Below are 19,307 nucleotides of genomic sequence, written 5' to 3'. Positions count from 1 at the left end.
GATCAATCTAATAAAGTTAAACCTACACCATCCTTCCTATTCTGGTATTTTAAAGAGTACTTAGTACTTGAATTTTTGATATTAGTGGTTCTATTTCTTACACGAGCATGTGTAACAGAAAAGAATACCTCAACTCTCATCATTCTTGTTTTTGTTGTGTATGGTAAAGACCAATATAGACTATCCAGTCACTTAAACACTGCAATCCAAAGTGTAATTAAAGAAATATTATATAAATAAATATATAACGGGGCTGCTCTAGGCCGCAGGACGATGATCGATTTTGTAATCGTATCACCAGACCTGCGGCCATATGTTCTGGACGCTCGGGTAAAGAGAGGGGCTGAGCTGTCAACCACCACCTGGTGGTGAGTTAGATCAGGTGGAAAGACCTGACGCACCTAAACGTATAGTGAGGGTGTGCTGTGAACGCCTAGCAGAGGCCCCAGTCTGCGAGATCTTCAACGCATACCTCCGGCAGAGCTTCAACAGCATTCCAAGGGAGACTGTTGAATTCAGCACCTCCATTGCTGAAACTGCTGCACTGAGCTGCAGCCGCAAGGTAGTCAGTCGAAAAAGATACAAATATCTTATTCGAATGGTTACTGTCATGTAGATGATTGAAAGTTAGAAAGACAGAGACTGGTGTGTGAGCTCCATTCACTCATATCAGCAAGGAGAGAATGACAGAAGAGAAGATATAGCAATAGCCAAACTGGCCAGCAGGTACCACTTTGGAGATGCATTTCAGATAGTGCTGGGCGATATATCGATTTTTTAAAAAAATATCGATATATTTTATACAAGACATAAGATGTGACAATATTGTTTATATCGATATAGTCTATGTTGCATTATAATTTCACTTGTGGAGCCGCTATTTTGCCTCTCTCTCGTCTGGGTTTGCCTGCCCCGCCTCTCACCCTCACTGAACACAAACCCCCTCCCCCATCGCTACACCTCCAGTTGGTGACAAGATGGACACAGGAGCTAGCGAAGAGGAGCTCGTCGGAAAAAAGAAAACCAATGGCTCAATTATTTGGAGATGGTTCGGGTTCAAAGTGTCAGATGAGCAGCAGAATAATGTATTCTGTAGAGAATGTCGAAAAAGCATCGCAACGAAAGGTTCGAGCACTACTAATCTTTTCCACCATTTACAACTGCGCCATAAAGTGCAGTATGAAGAGTGTGTGAAATTGCGTGCTGTAGCCCAGACTGCAAAGTCTTCCGAGGTTCCTGCCGTGAAACAGACCACCTTACAACACTCATATACTCGTGCTGTGCCATATGATACAAAAAGTGAGAAGTGGGGGGAAATTACTAAAGCAGTGGCCTATCATATTGCTAAAGACATGGTCCCCATCTCAACTGTGGCACAAGAGGGCTTTATACAGCTGCTAAAAACTCTTGACCGAAGATACCAGTTACCTAGCCGGAAATACTTCACCAGAGAAGCACTGCCAAAAATGTATACTGAAGTTAGACAGAGTCTCGCTGCCCAGCTCACCAAAGTGTCTCACTTCGCACTGACCACCGACATGTGGTCCAGCAGGACGTGCGAGCCATATATGAGTGTGACTATACGTTTCATGGAAGACTGGGAACTGAAAACTGCCTGTCTCCAGACCAGCTACTTTCCTCAAGACCACACCGGAGAGCATATTAGTGATGGTAAATTTGATTCTTTTTACTGAATCGAGTTTTAATGAGTCACTCACCAAAGTGAATCGGGTTTTTTGAGTCATTTGATTCACTGAGTCAGTTGACCAGAGAGTGCAAAAAATGTACAGTTTCACTCAAACTTAATTTGTTTCTCTTTTCATGTAAATCCTACTGCTAAGATGAGTGATTCTAAAAGAAAACAACTATTTTATAGAGCAAAAAAAGAGCAAAAACATTTCTAAAATTAAGCAATTTCCTATCAAAATTGCTTAATAAACATTTATTTATTTTATTTTATTTTATTTTTATTTTTTTATTTTATTAGTATTTTCCTTGAATGTGTTAAATATATATTTTCTCATCTACAAGCCAGGGGGCGGTAATGCGCCTTAACATTGGTTGCCAACCAAGAAGAAGAAGAAGCTGTGAGCCAGGAGGGAGGGGGTGAGTGAGTGAGTGGCTGTGTCCCAATTCAGGGTCTGCACGCTTGAAGTACGCATTTTAAGTGCGGTTACGTCACCGCCACGCGACGACGGCTGTCCCAATTCGAAGTGTACTTCAAATGCATACTCCAAATGCGCCGTCGACTTCCCCAAATATCAAGCGTGGTCCGGTGCACGCTTCGTGGTCCCATATATCCCACAATTCATAGCGCGGCGGTGGGTGTGGATAATTTTGCCGCAAAATACGGCAGAAGGGAGCGGCCGAAGAGGTTTTTTTTTTTTTCCAAACTTTATTGAAATTATAAAGCGAACAGTCAGTCATTCCAGTTCAGTTTGCACAGTAGGCATACAAGGCAAATAAGAGTAACAATATACAGTACAATGAAATAAGAAGGATGAATAAATAAAGGGAAAAAAAAGAAAAAAAGAAAAAAAAGGGGGGAATGTGACAGACTTCATAACAACTTTGTACTTGAAAGTTGTGATAGTTCATTCGTTAAACATTTCTGAATGAATTTCAATCAATGATAAACCTTTTTTATTGGAAGTTAATTTAAGAGAGTTTAAGTAATATTCAATTTCAATCAAAAACAAATTAAATGATGGGGTTGAGTTTTGAAATTTACATTTATGTATATGGAATTTCCCTAATAAGATGGAGCGGCCGAAGAGTGAACTGTCAAAAGTACTGAATATGACGTCACTTATTTATGTGCGAATGTTTAATAATTAAAGTCCGTCATATATCAACAAACACAACAAGCTGAAAGTCAGTGATATATGTATATGTGTGTATATATATATGTATATATATATGTGTATATATATATGTATGGATATATATATATATATATGTATATATATATATATATATATATATATATATATATATATATATATAGATATATATATATATATCATAATAATCTGACAATACTATAATATTGGCCATATTATATTTACATTACCACAGTGAGATACTTTAGTCTCATGAACAACATTAACTAATTGTTATTTACTAACTAATCTTAAATGACTGTTCAGCACAGAATTGAAGCCCAACAATCATGTTTTACAGTCCTGTGGTCTCAGCCTCAGATACTCAACTAATCAAAGTGATGTCATGACAAAAATGAATGACCAACAAAACATTTTTCTCCTTCATTTCTGTCAAACAAAGCTGTATGAAACGTGTCTCGCGGTTAGTATCATGGTTGCTAGGCAACCTGAACAGCGCGATGAAGCGTATACCGTTCCATTTCACAAGCCTCTCACTTCCGCACTTCTCGTACTTATAGTACGCACCGTACGTAGTACGCGTAGTGCGCGTACTTCAAGCGTGCAGACCCTGAATTGGGACACAGCCTGTTAGGATGCCTGGGTCGTTGACCCAGGGTTTTTGAGTTTATTATTATTTATAAATTCTAGTCTTTGGTTTCTTTGTTAGAATTCTGTCTTTTGGTTTATGTCTCTGTCTTCTCTAGTCGCTCTGTCTCCCCTGTCAGCTGTATCCCCTTGTCTAGTTCGCGTCTCTGTGTATCCTTAGTTGCTATATCCCCGTGTCCAGTCAGTGTCTGTGTTTGCCCTGGTCCCACGTCTCTGTTCCCTCTGTAGTGCCTGCATGTGAGTCTTTGTCTTTTGTTCAGTCTGTGTTTTGTGTTTCCTGTTTTACTTTGAAGGTCTCCGTCTCATCTCAGTGTGTTCAGGTTACGCTTCCTTGTCTCGTCAGTTCTGATTTGCCCCAGCTGTGTTTCCCTCCTGTTACCCATTCCCTGATTGCTCCCTCTGTGTATTTAAGCCCTGTGTTTCTTTGTGTCTGGGTCGCGATCTACCGTTTACTTAGCTGTGTGTTCTGTCAGTCCTCCGGTTTAAGTTGATTTTTAGTTTTTCCAGTTATGTTATATTTTGAGTTCTATATTAAAGCTGTTTTGAGTTCACGACTGTCTCCGGAGTCTGCACCTTGGGTCCTATTCCTGTCTGCACACAGCCACACATAACAGAAGATCGCGACCATACTATGGACCCAGCAGACATTGAACTTCAGGAGCGACGCCGAGCAGCCTTTGCCCAGCTGGAGGAGGAACTCCGCTGGAAGCCATGGCTTACCCCTGACGTTGGGCGCATTTTCCATGGCACTCGGCTGGCTCTCGGCGGTCCCCGGAGCTGCCAGAGGTCTCCACCTGTTGCTCCGCGGGCACTCAAGATGCGGCCGCTTCAGTTGGGAGTCCTCCGTGTAGCTTCAGGCGCTCACGCTCCGGCCTCAGCGTCACCGTTCATTGCACCAGAGGCTCAGTTGCTCACACCGCCAGCTACCTCTGCCCAAAGGAAACGGCGCTCACGTCGCCGTCATATGGACACTTCGGAGCAACCTCCGGTGGTGAGTCAAAAGGACTACACTTTCCAAACTCCACCTGAGCCGTTAAACAGTAAAGACTATGAACTCACCTCAGACACTTTTGGGATTTCTTTTCTCGACGAGGATTTGGATTGGGAGGCCAGTTTTGGTTTGAATTTTCCCGCGCTAGTTCATCACATTAAGCATTCGTCTGAGATTTTTAGTTCGAGGTCTGCTCGTTGGGGTGGGAACAAATTAAAACCTGAGTTTGCCGAGTCTGTTTTTTCTGAGACTGTGAACACTGCTAAACCTAGGACTGTACAGACTGTTAAACGTGGTGGGAAAGGGTCGTCACCTATTTTTGATGAGCCAGTTTTCAGTGAGCCTGCTCCTTTGCCTTCCGGTGCTTCTCCGCCCAGGGCAGCTGCGGTCCAGCCATCTCCTGCACCTGTATCAGTTCCTCGGGTGAGGGGGGCTAGGGCCCAGTTTGTCTCTGCTCCAGTTTCCAGGCCAACTGAGGCTCCGCTAGTCTCTGCGCCCGTGCCTATTCCGCAGGTGGGAGCGGCTACTGCCCAGCAGGCCCCTGCACCGGTTTCTGTCCTCGCTGGAGGCTCAGGTGAGCCCATCCAGCAGTTTTCTTCAGGTTCTGGAGGCTCAGGGGAACTAGCTCAGCTTACTGCTAATCCACCACCTTACTCACCGTTACTACCATCTTTACAACAGTCGATACATATTAAACTTCTCTCCATAGCTCAGACTTTAGCTCACCTATCGGCTCAGTCACCTGCTCAGTTACCACCTCAGTCGTTTACTCCACCGTCTGTTCCTGCTGGGGGGTCCGAGGAACCGCTTCAGCCGTCTGTTCCCGCTGGAGGGTCCGAGGAACCGCTTCAGCCGTCTGTTCCCGCTGGAGGGTCCGAGGAACCCGTCCAGCCTCCTGCCTCGTCAGCTGGGGGGCCCGAGGAGCCCGTTCAGCCACCTGTCTCCGCTGGAGGGTCCGAGGGGCCCGTTCAGCCACCTGTCTCCGCTGGAGAGTCCGAGGGGCCCGTTCAGCCTCCTGTCTCCGCTGGAGGGTCCGAGGGGCCCGTTCAGCCTCCTGTCTCCGCTGGAGGGTCCGAGGGGCCCGTTCAGCCTCTTGCCTCATCAGCTGGGGGTCCGGGAGGACCCAGCCAGCACATCCTAGTGTCTGCTGACGGTTCTGGCGAGACCATTCAGCCACCACCGGCTCCACCGCCTGCAACCTCAACATCCACGCTGCCTGCAGCATCTGCTTCCGCCTCGCCTGGTCCAGCCTCCGAGTGTTCAGCTGCGCCTGGTCCAGCCTCCGGGTCTTCAGCTGCGCCTGGTCCTGCCTCGCTCCGTCTAGCTTTGTTTGCGCCTGCACGTCCCGTCAGGCCTGCTCGTCCTGTCCGGCCTGCATGTCCTGCTCGTCCCGTCCGGCCTGCTCGTCCTGTCCGTCCTGCACGTCCTGTCCGGCCTGCACGTCCTGTCCGGCCTGCTCGTCCTGCACGTCCTGTCCGGCCTGCTCGTCCTGCACGTCCTGTTCGGCCGCTTTCCAGGCAGATGACTGGACGTCATTGCCATCATGGACGGCCCCCTGAACTACGTCGCTGCCGGTGCCTCCCGCCCGGCCGGCCTCCTGATCTGCTCCGTCGCCGCCGGTGCCTCCCGCCTGCCCGGCCCCCTGAACTGTTTTCTGGGCTCTTGGGCCGTCAGCCTCCGGGCCGCCCCCCTGAACTGCCCGGGTTTGGACTATCGTGCCGTCAGCCTCTGGGCCGGCCTCCTGACCTTTGTGTGAACTGTTTTTCCTGGCCACCTGCGCCTGTCGTGAGCCTGTGTTTTGTTATGTTGCTTTCCGGGCTCCGGTGTTTGCACTTTTTTTTTTTTTTTTTTTTTTTTGTTTCTGGTTCCTTGTTTGGTTTGTTTCAAGCCCTCCATCCTGTTTCCCCCACCGCCCACCCTGGTTGGGTTGTTTTTTTTGTTTTGGTGTTTCGGTTTGGGCTGTCTGGGAGCCAGCCCTTTAGGGAGGGGGTACTGTTAAGATGCCTGGGTCGTTGACCCAGGGTTTTTGAGTTTATTATTATTTATAAATTCTAGTCTTTGGTTTCTTTGTTAGAATTCTGTCTTTTGGTTTATGTCTCTGTCTTCTCTAGTCGCTCTGTCTCCCCTGTCAGCTGTATCCCCTTGTCTAGTTCGCGTCTCTGTGTATCCTTAGTTGCTATATCCCCGTGTCCAGTCAGTGTCTGTGTTTGCCCTGGTCCCACGTCTCTGTTCCCTCTGTAGTGCCTGCATGTGAGTCTTTGTCTTTTGTTCAGTCTGTGTTTTGTGTTTCCTGTTTTGCTTTGAAGGTCTCTGTCTCATCTCAGTGTGTTCAGTTTACGCTTCCTTGTCTCGTCAGTTCTGATTTGCCCCAGCTGTGTTTCCCTCCTGTTACCCATTCCCTGATTGCTCCCTCTGTGTATTTAAGCCCTGTGTTTCTTTGTGTCTGGGTCGCGATCTACCGTTTACTTAGCTGTGTGTTCTGTCAGTCCTCCGGTTTAAGTTGATTTTGAGTTTTTCCAGTTATGTTATATTTTGAGTTCTATATTAAAGCTGTTTTGAGTTCACGACTGTCTCCGGAGTCTGCACCTTGGGTCCTATTCCTGTCTGCACACAGCCACACATAACACAGCCAGTGATTCGTTCGCTCTATGATTCAGCACAGGAGGGAGGGGGTGATCGAGTCCTGAGTGATTCGCTTACGATTCAGCACAGGAGGGAGGGGGTTATGCTGGGCTTACACTGTGCGATTTTTGGCCCATTTTGAGCCGATTTTTGAGTCGTGCGACCGTTTTGGCGATCGGCCCGATTTTGGCCTTCATCGTGCATCGTGTAGTATACGTGGGGTAACGAGAAGCGATTAACACCTCACAACCAGCTCCCGATCATCAATCACTTGGTCGCGAGGATTTCAAACCTGTTTGAAATCCTCAAGACCGTCGTGAGGGTGTCACCGCAGTTTCTGACACTGCGCACGCGCAAACACAAATGTCAGCGAAAAAGACGGCGCAGCACGGCAGTGCAGCGTGTGATCTGGACACAAGCGATGGAGGCACTTGTAGAACTTTGGAAAGCTCATCCGAGCCTTTTCGATGTGGCCTCACAAAATTATCACGACCACAACAACCGTGAAAATAGTTGGATGGACATTGCTGCTCAATCACAGCTGCCTGATCAATGTTTTTCATTAGCAATTTAGCAAAGTTGATGGCGGTGGTGTGCGTGTCTGTGTGAGTGAAAGACAGCGACAGAATTTCTGTTATAACCTTCATTTTATGGACGCACAGTGTGAGCACTCGGGTCGCATCAGAGCATCGGGTCGTATAGTGTGAGACCCTGCATCGTGTCCTACGAACTTCTAACCCCTGCGAGTCAATCGTACAGTTTGAGCAGAAGCTGAATCGCGCGACTGACAAAATCGTACAGTGTGAGCCCGGCATTAGTGAGTGAGTGATTCGTTTGCTCTATGATTCAGCACAGGAGGGAGGGGGTTAGTACGGAGCCCCGCAGGGGACATGGGAGAAAAAAAAAATTAAGACGGACTTTTGCGAGCTCTCGCAAAACTAACTCGGGATCTCGCAAAACTTTTGCGAGCTCTCGCAAAACAAACTCGGGATCTCGCAAAACTTTTGCGAGCTCTCGCAAAACAAACTCGGGATCTCGCAAAACTTTTGCGAGCTCTCGCAAAACAAACTCGGGATCTCGCAAAACTTTTGCGAGCTCTCGCAAAACAAACTCGGGATCTCGCAAAACTTTTGCGAGCTCTCGCAAAAAAAACTCGGGATCTCGCAAAACTTTTGCGAGCTCTCGCAAAACAAACTCGGGATCTCGCAAAACTTTTGCGAGCTCTCGCAAAACAAACTCGGGATCTCGCAAAACTTTTGCGAGCTCTCGCAAAACAAACTCGGGATCTCGCAAAAGTCTTGCGAGCTCTCGCAAAACAAACTCGGGATCTCGCAAAAGTCTTGCGAGCTCTCGCAAAACAAACTCGGGATCTCGCAAAAGTCTTGCGAGCTCTCGCAAAACAAACTCGGGATCTCGCAAAAGTCTTGCGAGCTCTCGCAAAACAAACTCGGGATCTCGCAAAAGTCTTGCGAGCTCTCGCAAAACAAACTCGGGATCTCGCAAAAGTCTTGCGAGCTCTCGCAAAACAAACTCGGGATCTCGCAAAAGTTTTGCGAGATCTCGCAAAAGTTTTAGCAGCATTCTTCGGACGCCGGCTCGAAGCGGACCGAGAGGTCGAGGCACGATGTGCCGGGAAAGCGGTGTTCCTCCCGGCTGTAGTAGGTCTCGACCTCCCATTAGCTTCGAGCTAACGGGAAGAATGCGGCTAAAACTTTTGCGAGATCTCGCAAAAGTTTTGCGAGATCCCGAGTTTGTTTTGCGAGATCTCGCAAAAGTCCGTCTTAATTTTTTTTTCTCCCATGTCCCCTCCGGGGCTCCGTAGGTTAGTGAGTCCTGAGTGATTCGCTTACGCTTACGATTCAGCACAGGAAGGGAGGGGGTGAGTAGCTCAAATGTGCTGTTAGCATGTTAGCAGAGCGATGCTACTGTGAACTAGTGATGGGTCGTTCGCGAACGAAATGGCTCTTAGAGCCGGCTCTTTGACGTGAACGACGCAAGCCGGCTCCTTATCGCGAGCCGTCACGTGGGTTTTTTTCTCTTCTTTCTCTCAGCCTCTCTCTCGCACTTTTTTTCCGCTTCACTCTGCACGCGAGCCTTGTGCTTTACGCTGGGCAGAGGGGGGAGGGGTGGTAGTTACACTCAGTAGCACAGGAACAGAGCCAGAGGAAGAGAGAGAGAAAGAGAGCCAGGGACAACAACATCACATTAGAAACGTATAGTAATTATCCACAACTATTTTCGGTTGCAGATAATAAAGGATTCAGAAAGTCCCATATGACAGAGAATATACATCTTCTTTTTGTTTTCATATTTTAATTTATATTTAATTGTGTTGTGGTTTGCAGTGTTTTGTGTTGTTTCACTTTAAATTTGTAAAAGGAAAAAGCTGAAAATTTAAATAGTTAAAAGTTGAAATGTGAATAGTTGATTTTTGTATTATATGATTTATTTATTACATTTTATGTGGAGTGAATAAATAAAAGTGGCCCCTACAGACAAAGCACATACAAACTTCAAATCACGTACGAACTCTGAAGCACGTACAAACCCTGACGCACGTACAAACTCCAAAACACGTAAAAACACGTACAAACTCCAAAACACGTAAAAACTCCAAAACACGTAAAAACACGTACAAACTCCGAAGCACGTAAAAACTCAGAAGCACATAAAAACTCAGGAGCACATAAAAACTCAAAACACGTACAAAAGACAACAGAAGTGCTCCAGGATGCTAGGCACAGTGTTGAGCTTTTGTTACCTAGTGGCTACACAAGCCAGCAAGTACCAACGACTGGATTTGGTGTGTGGTAGTAACAGGTAAATGAACTTTTTTTTAAATTATTTGAATATATATGAGTGCCTGTGTATAAATACACAAACAATACACACATGCTTTCAATTGTGTAATTTAAGTGATCTAGCAGCTCTGCTTTGGAAGTTCAGTTCATGGTAGAAATGTGTTTTGGAGTTTGTGCGTGTTTTGTCTCTAGGGGCCACCGCATATATTTATATATAAACATATATAAATAAAACCACTTTTTTTTACGTTAGTAATTCCTTTTGTGCATAATTTTATATTATTGTTAATAATAAATTAATTAAAGCAACAAAACAACCCGAAGAGCCGGTTCGGAGCCGAAAGAGCCGGCTGTTTTTAGTGAGCCGAACCGAAAGAGCCGGATCTCTAAAAAGAGCCGGAAATCCCATCACTACTGTGAACCGAGGAGCTATTTTCTTGATGTGAGCTTCTACTCAGGGTTTTTTCTTCCAGTTCAGAGCAGAAATTTTTTTGTTACGATACTGGATGTTGTGTTTTTCTCCACAATTTTAATTATAAGCTAGATACATTGCTGCTAACAGCAACAGGGATGAGTCAGTGAGTCAGTTGGGCTTGTGAATCATGATTCATGAGTCAGTAAAGTGATTCTCGAGTATTGAACGATTCGTTCATGATTCGCGCATCACTAGAGCATATAGCTGAAGCCCTGCAGGATGTGCTCAAAACCTGGAAGCTCAACCCGACGGGACTGGTTGCTATAACAACTGACAACGGGGCTAATATTGTCAAGGCGGTTCAACTGAACAAGTGGCCGAGGATCCAGTGTTTTGGTCACAGGCTTCATCTGGCCATTGGTGAGTGCAATACTGAATTTGTTGATTTGAAAAAAAAATGAAAAATGCTAATAAATGAAAAGTGTATAGAGTCACTTGTAGAGCTAAACATGCCTATGGACCACAAGACAAATATTTTTATAAGTCATAGCCAGCATATACATCTATCACTTAGAAATCGAAAGTTAGTTGAATAAATAAATAAAGTATCCCTATTAAATCCAATAAACATATTGGGGTGTATTTGTGCTTGTATTAGATTGAGTTGTGACACTAAATGAGGACCACAGCTGAGACAAGACAGGGATACATTTTTAAATACATAGTGAGATTAAAAGGTGTAAAAAAAAAAAAATACATGTTCTAATCATTTGGTGATCTTTTGATTTTACCAAGATAGTTTAACTAGAACCATTTCTAGGTTATACAATACACGACACATTTTGCAAATATTGTTAAGTCTTATGCATCACATTCTATACAACTGAGATGGATATTAATTTGCCTTTGAGTGGTTTGCATCTTAACATAACAATTAAAGTGATTTTAAAAGTTTGTATTTTGTATGTCACAGGACATGCTATGGATGATGCCCGCATTACCCGGGCTATTTCTCTGTGTAAGAAAGTCGTCAGCAGCTTCTCCTACAGCTGGAGGAAGAGAAGAGAGCTGGCTGAAGTGCAAATACAGCTGGGTCTTCCAAGTCACCAGCTACTCACAGAGGCAACAACTCGCTGGGGATCAAGGCTTCTCATGATAGAGAGAGTTCTGGAGCAGGAAAGAGCACTTTCTAAAGTCCTCTCTGTCGACATGAAAACCAGACCTCTAGTCCCTACTTGGCAGGACATAGAGGTCCTGGAAGCAGTTCAGAAAGCTCTCAAACCCTGTCAGGACTTCACTGATGCACTTTCAGGAGAGAAGTATGTGACCCTGTCATATGTCAGACCTGTGCTACACCTGTTTAACACTCGTCTCACTGGCACTAGTCTCCTGGCACCTGGAGAGGAGGATAGTGAGCTGTGTAAATCCATCAAGACCCGCATTGTGGATTACCTCAACAATAAATATGCAGATCCATCCCCCAGTGACCTATTGGACATGGCTTCTTTTGTGGAGCCACGGTTCAGGGCGAAATACATCCCTAGTGAGAAGATTAATGCACTAAAACATAAACTCATCTTGGAGGCAGAGTCTCTGCTCAGCTATCAGGGTACGTGTTTGTCTGAGCTGACTGATCCAGCCGTGCCTGAGTCTGCAGACCGAGAAGAAGCAGCAGTAGGACACACAGCTAAAAAAAAGAGATCACTGGCAAGCTTCTTCCAGCACAGCACAGCCACCAACACTGGTTTCACAAAAAGGGAAGCAATCGAAAATGAATTTTCTAGCTACCTGTTGTCAGTTTGTGTAGAGAGTGATGCTGACCCTCTCAAATGGTGGAAGGAACATGAAGTTGCCTATCCAGCACTGAGCCTCCTGGCCAAGAAATACCTTTGTGCGCCAGCTACCAGCTCCCCTTCTGAAAGGATTTTTAGTTGCAGTGGAAACATTGTAACCTGCCACAGGGCATCGTTGAAGCCTGATAATGTTGACAGATTAGTTTTCCTGGCACAAAATCTGTAAGCTGTACAGTTGTTGGCCTTGCCAATTGTTTGTGTTCTTTCTATATTGTTATTGTCATTGGAGATTTGCACAAAGACCCACTGACCAAAGAATGGAATTTTGTTAATTTCATTCAATCTGTTTACATGTTTGGTTTTTTGCACAAAGTACCAGATGATTGTTCAGGAATACACACAAAGAAGCACTTTAGACAACTTTACTTCAGTGTAAGCACTTTTTAAAGAGCAAGTTGCCTTTGTTATTTTAGATCTGCATCTTTTTAGTTTACATTTTACATTTAGTTTCCAATTTTTTAGCTTTTTGTTATGTATGAAAAGAAAAAAAAATGGAGCATTATTATTTAATAAATGCTGACAATTTATTTTTGACAATTTTTTCATGTGCATCTACAGTTGTATCTTAATAAAAGTTACATGTGTGACATCTGGGACAAGTACCTTTGACCAAGAACTCTCTTTTTGTTCTTACTTTATGGGATTAAAAAAATATCGAGATATATATCTTATATCGCCATCCAGCTAAAAAATATCGAGATATGAATTTTGGTCCATATCGCCCAGCTCTAATTTCAGATTGGTTTAAATCATAGGGCAAAAAAAGATGAATGAAGCAAAATGAAAAGGAAAACACAAGGAACACAAACCCTCAAAATAAAACAGGAAGTGAGATACCACAGAAGACACATGAATGAACTAAATACAAGGAAGATGACACAAAGCATGGAAGACTAAAGGGGGAATTAAACTAATAGAACTGGGAATTAGGAATAGAAGTAAACAAACCAGGATTCAAACAGATACTTTAAATAAACAAAACTTTAAAGTCCAATAATTCAATACACTGGGTAAATTGATTTCATGTGTTCTGTGTTCTATTGTGACTAAAATATGAGATTTTTAAATCATTGACTCGTCTTTGTATTGACATTTTATGCAGTGTTCCAACTTTCCGTATTTAGGTTTGGAAATACATATGTGTGTGTTAAGCCTGGGTTATACTCTGATGCAGACATGGACAACTGGAGACCCAATGGCCTAGTTGTTATTCCTGTTATACCTCTGTGATGTCTGTTCGACATCTGCCACCTGCTACAATACTATAGAAATTCTTTTTGGATAAGTTATTAATTAATGAAAGACCATGAAAGACCAAGACAGACTTTTAATTCATTTGAAAGCCTGATGCTTAGCCTTGTCCACCCCAGCTGTAAAACTCAGAAACCAGTCTTACTTGTTATCATCTATCATCCACCTGGGCCTTACACAGAGTTTCCGTCTGATTTCTCAGGCTTTTTATCTGATTTAGTTCTCAGCTCAGATAAAATAATTATTGTGGGTGATTTTAACATCCATGTAGATGCTAAGAATGACAGCCTCAACATGACATATAATCTGTTATTAGACTCAATTGGCTTCTCTCAAAATGTAAAAGAACCCACCCACCACTTTAATCACACTCTAGATCTTGTTTTAACATATGGCATAGAAACTGAACATTTAACAGTGTTTCCTGAAAACCCTCTCCTGTCTGATCATTTCCTGATAACATTTACATTTACAATAATTGATTACACAGCAGTGGAGAGTAGACTTTATCGCAGTAGATGTCTTTCTGAAAGCACTGTAACTAAGTTTAAGAATATAATCCACCCACTGTTATCATCTTCAATGCTCATAGAGCAGAGCAGCTATCTGAACGCTACCCCAACAGAGGTCGATTATCTTGTTAATAATTTTACCTCCTCACTACGTACGACTCTGGATACTGTAGCTCCTGTGAAAACTAAGGTCTCTAATCAGAAGTACCTGACTCCGTGGTATAATTCTCAAACACGTACCCTAAAGCAGATGACTCGTAAGCTGGAGAGGAAATGGCGTGTCACAAATTTAGAGGATCATCATTTAACCTGGAGAAATAGTTTGCTGCTTTATAAGAAAGCCCTCCGCAAAGCCAGAACATCTTACTATTCGTCACTGATTGAAGAAAATAAGAACAACCCCAGGTTTCTCTTCAGCACTGTAGCCAGGCTGACAAAAAGTCAGAGCTCTTTTGAGCCAACAATCCCTTTAACGTTAACTAGTAATGACTTCATGAACTTCTTCACAAATAAAATTTTTATCATTCGAGAAAAAACAATCATCCTACAGATGTAATATTATCTACAGCTACTCTTAGTACCATTGATGTTAAGTTAGACTCTTTTTCTCCAATTGATCTTTCTGAGTTAAGTTCAATAATTACCTCCACCAAACCATCAACGTGTCTTTTAGACCCCATTCCTACAAAACTGCTCAAAGAAGTCCTGCCATTAATTAATGCTTCAGTTGTAAATATGATCAACCTATCTCTAATAATTGGCTATGTACCACAGGCCTTCAAGCTGGCTGTAGTTAAACCTTTACTCAAAAAGCCATCTCTAGACCCAGCAGACTTAGCTAATTATAGGCCAATCTCCAACCTTCCTTTCATATCAAAAATCCTTGAAAGAGTAGTTGTCAAACAGCTAACAGATCATCTGCAGAGGAATGGTTTATTTGAAGAGTTTCAGTCAGGTTTCAGAGCTCATCACAGCACAGAAACAGCTTTAGTGAAGGTTACAAATGATCTTCTTATGGCCTCTGACAGTGGACTCATCTCTGTGCTTGTCCTGCTAGACCTTAGTGCAGCGTTCGATACTGTTGACCATAATATCCTATTAGAGCGATTAGAACATGCTGTAGGTATTACAGGTACTGCGCTGCAGTGGTTTGTATCATATCTATCTAATAGACTCCAATTTGTACATGTAAATGGAGAGTACTCTTCACACACCAACGTCAATTATGGAGTTCCACAGGGTTCAGTGCTAGGACCAATTCTGTTTACATTATACATGCTTCCCCTAGGCAGCATCATTAGAAGACATAGCATAAATTTTCACTGCTATGCAGATGACACCCAGCTCTATCTGTCTATGAAGCCAGATAACACACACCAATTAGTTAAACTGCAGGAATGTCTTAAAGACATAAAGACCTGGATGGCCACTAACTTTCTGCTTCTTAATTCAGATAAAACTGAGGTTATTGTACTCGGCCCTGAAAATCTTAGAAATATGGTATCTAAGCAGATTCTTACTCTGGGTGGAATTACCTTGGCCTCCAGTAACACTGTGAGGAACCTTGGAGTCATTTTTGACCAGGACATGTCCTTCAACGCACATATTAAACAAATATGTAAGACTGCTTTCTTCCATTTGCGCAACATCTCTAAAGTTAGAAATGTCCTGTCTCAGAGTGACGCTGAAAAACTAGTTCATGCATTTATTACTTCCAGGCTGGACTACTGCAATTCATTATTATCAGGATGTCCAAAAAACTCGCTGAAAAGCCTTCAGCTAATCCAAAATGCTGCAGCAAGAGTACTGACAGGGACTAGAAAGAGAGAGCATATTTCTCCTGTTTTGGCTTCCCTTCATTGGCTTCCTGTTAAATCCAGAATTGAATTCAAAATCCTGCTCCTCACATACAAGGTCTTAAATAATCAGGCCCCATCTTATCTTAATGACCTTGTAGTACTATATCACCCTATTAGAGCACTTCGCTCTCGCTCTGCAGGCCTACGTTCCTAGAGTATTTAAAAGTAGAATGGGAGGGAGAGCCTTCAGTTTTCAGGCCCCTCTTCTTGAGACCTGAGTCTGGGAACCTCCCCTGGTGGGCGGAGCTGGTCTTTGCTCCTTTCATAAGCTCAGGTGTGGGCAATTAGGTATTCCTCAGCAAACCTGAAGCTGCGAGTGCTTGGTCCAAGTTGGGCAAGTTGGTGTTTTTAATTTCTTTCCATGAAAGCTTGATGCGGGTCCCCCTAAACTTCTGTTAGAACGGTGGGAAACATTGCGTTCCCGTGAGAACAGTGTAGTGGACTTCACCGCCACTGACCCACATTTATTAGAGTGTGACGCGAACTTGTGGACAGAGTACCGAGCTGCTGCTTTGCCAAGTGGATTTCTGGCTGCGGGCAAAGGACCTGACACATCAGTGTGTTTTCATTTGTTTTATACTGGTGTAATTCGACAGACTGTGACTGCTGTGGCTGTCGATTTTGTTTATTTCTTGTTTTATTTTTCTGTATCAGTAGGCACCACAGAGATTGATTCTTTTAGTATTTTAACCCCTTTCTTATATATATATATTGTCGCAGATGGCGAAGGTGCTGCAGGGAAAACAAATCCTTTTTTTTTTGTCTCACCACTTTTGCATGCACAGCGGTGGGCCTGAGTGAAGACGGCACTGAAGATTTGCCTTTTTCTATAGTGTTTTGCCCATTTGGGGTCATGTGTGAGTTGCCGTCCCTTTTTAACCTGTGTGCTATGTCGATTTGTTCTTAAACGGTTCCCCGCAGCGCTTGTCCTGTCTCACGGGCAATCATACAGTTTTATCATTTTTAATAAGGTAAAGTTTTTAATTGTTTTTAGGTGCCGCTGTTACACTGTTACTTTTATTTTGTATTAAAAATTAAACTCTTTTTAACCGACTGTGCGCCTACGGCTCTGTCCTATTTTAAATAGGTACCTACCACGGGTCACATGTGGAACCAGCTTCCAGTTTGGATTCGGGAGACAGACACTATCTCTACTTTTAACATTAGGCTTAAAACTTTCCTTTTTGCTAAAGTGTATAGTTAGGGCTGGACCAGGTGACCCTGAATCCTCCCTTAGTTATGCTGCAATAGACATAGGCTGCCGGGGATTCCCATGATGCATTGAGTTTTTCCTTTCCAGTCACCTTTCTCACTCACTATGTGTTGATAGACCTCTCTGCATTGAATCATATCTGTTATTAACCTCTGTCTCTCTTCCACAGCATGTCTTTTATCCTGTCTTCCTTCTCTCACCCCAACCAGTCGCAGCAGATGGCCCCGCCCCTCCCTGAGACCTTGGCACGAAACTTCGCTCAACCTATCTGATGACAAAATTTATGGCATTGGGATCCAAGTGAACCCCAAGCAGATTTGTGTGGAAAGTATAACCCTTGCTTTATTTTCAGGACAAGAAATCCCAGAAGAAGATGGACAAGGCAATGTCATCATTGTCAAGGAAAATGCATGTTACTCTTTGATATATATGAGCTTCACAAAAGAAAAATGTTTATGAGCTCATCAAGGGATCTAAAGATATTTTTCAATAGACTTCTGAAGAACCAGATGCTTTTTTGCGAGTTCCCCGATTTGAGAGAATTCATGTTGACTGAACTTTCATATCGGATTCACTTTTCAGTCCTGAAAGCAATGCTCACCTTTTATACAGAGTTTATACATTTGTCTTTTGTCATCAGTTGTTTACAACATTTATATTTGTCATGAAAAACAGTAGTCCTTGAATAACTGAATAAATGTATCCTTTTAAGTTTATGCCATTTTCTTACCTGTACGTACAATAGACCCATACCAGCCATCTTCTCCACAGATCAGAGTGAAACTTCCTTCATAACCTCTCTTGCAGTTATACTGGACACGATCGTTGTACCTGTATTCAGCCTGAAATTTTCCAGTAATATCTGCATTATTAAACTGTTGCCTCCTGCATTTTATCTCTGAAAGGAACAAAAACACATTTATTAAGCTTCTGCATTTACTTTGATTCAGATAATTTTGTCATGTAAAACATTCAGATACTTTCATATATTTATTTAAATAAAAGCAGCAGCTCCCCAGTGTAAATGTGATTCCATTTAACAGTTCTGTATTTTATATTTGAATATGTTCAGTCAAAGGAAAAGAAAAATGTTCAGTTGTGGATTCAACATCCAGCTGAAAGTTGTTGTGGCAGTAAAAATGTTTCTTGCAGTCTGTACAGAAAATAGTATCCAGTGAGTATTTGTACACTCTTTCGGTTAGTTGGCTGGCTCACGTGTTTTTACTCTGTGACTGAATGATCCTTTGAGGCTTCTGTTTGACCAAAGATATTCTGCAATCCTCTCCTGTTTTCTCAAATATGGACTAATATTAAAGAAATTAAAAAGATCATGTCAGAATTAGAAGAAAAGTGAACTAAACTTCACCATACCTTGACAAAGTGGATTCGGTTCCCACCCATCTCTGGTGCATGTGGCCCGAGTGACGCCATCTTTCTTCTTGTATCCTGATCTACATGTGTACCTGACAGTATCACCCAATTTCTTTGACTCCCAACGCCAAGAGACCTCCCAGTTGGACAAAAGTCTATCTTGTGGACGGCTGCATGTAACCTCTGTAAAGAAAGAAAGACTTGATAATCTTCATAAAATTGTTCATCATCCTCATGGCTGATTGAACTACATGAAAGCAAAGAACACTGAGCTTAGAATATGTGTCTAAAGCTTTTGTAGTTTTATACCTTGACATACTGGTCTGACAGACCACTGTCCATCCTCATTGCAAGTAGTCTCAACTGAGCGTATGCGGGTTCTCCCAACCCAGTATCTCTCCTCACATGTAACTCTTACCGTTTCAGCAGGTGAAAACCTACTTCTATGAGCAGGTTCATATGTGGTTCCTCGGAGTGGTGTCAGTGTCAGCTCACATTTTATTTCTGCATATGATGGGAAATGCAGCACATGAGTTAGTGTGTTGTACCAAGACAGAGCAATACCATGACATCCAGCTCCAGATCTCACTAGTCAGTGGCATTTAATGTATAAACTGTATGTAATTCTGTTTATGTTTACCTTCACATTCAGGTGTGGGGATCCACTCTGCTCTGTCTCCATTTTTTGTGCACCTTGAAGGTAATTCTTGAGCACGCTTATATTGAGGATTGCATTCATAGATTAGGATTTCACGTTCATTGTACTCTTTGACATCTCCAAGTACAAAACCATTTTCAATCACCGGCAGAGATGGGCAGTAACACGTTACAAGTAATGCGTTACTGTAATCTGATTACTTTTTTAAAGTAACGAGTAAAGTAAGGGATTACTATTGCAAAAACGGTAATTAGATTACCATTACTTTCC

At 43.1% G+C, this 19,307-nt stretch overlaps 1 protein-coding gene and 1 pseudogene across 1 annotated transcript; one reads left to right on the top strand and one right to left on the bottom strand.

Annotated features, from left to right (window-relative positions):
* Positions 1-4,122: 4,122 nt before the first annotated feature.
* LOC146369823 (uncharacterized) lies at positions 4,123-12,339 on the top strand (annotated as a pseudogene).
* On the bottom strand, positions 9,158-19,118 carry LOC146369822 (complement factor H-like). Its single transcript, XM_084909345.1, has 4 exons — positions 19,073-19,118; positions 18,689-18,967; positions 18,380-18,562; positions 9,158-17,906 (listed from the first exon to the last, which is right to left on the bottom strand). Exons 1-4 carry the CDS (start codon positions 19,116-19,118, stop codon positions 17,722-17,724), a joined length of 693 nt encoding a protein of 230 aa, XP_084765471.1. The 3' UTR covers positions 9,158-17,721.
* Between the last annotated feature and the right edge of the window lie 189 nt (positions 19,119-19,307).

The sequence above is a fragment of the Perissodus microlepis genome, chromosome 17 (assembly GCF_051167445.1).
Source record: "Perissodus microlepis isolate ML-2025 ecotype Zambia chromosome 17, ASM5116744v1, whole genome shotgun sequence".
In the NCBI taxonomy this organism is placed as follows: Eukaryota; Metazoa; Chordata; class Actinopteri; order Cichliformes; family Cichlidae; genus Perissodus; species Perissodus microlepis.
This window is presented reverse-complemented; position numbering and strand designations above follow the sequence as displayed.

What these genes read in the sequence shown, in the direction of transcription:
- LOC146369822 (XM_084909345.1), bottom strand. Translation starts at nt 19,118, where the DNA reads ATGAATGCAATCCTCAATATAAGCGTGCTCAAGAATTACCTTCAAG. An exon ending in GCTCAAGAATTACCTTCAAG is followed by an intron (nt 18,968 to 19,072) that starts GTGCACAAAAAA and finishes GCCACTGACTAG; the next exon opens with TGAGATCTGGAGCTGGATGT. An exon ending in TGTCAGACCAGTATGTCAAG is followed by an intron (nt 18,563 to 18,688) that starts GTATAAAACTAC and finishes CTTTCTTTACAG; the next exon opens with AGGTTACATGCAGCCGTCCA.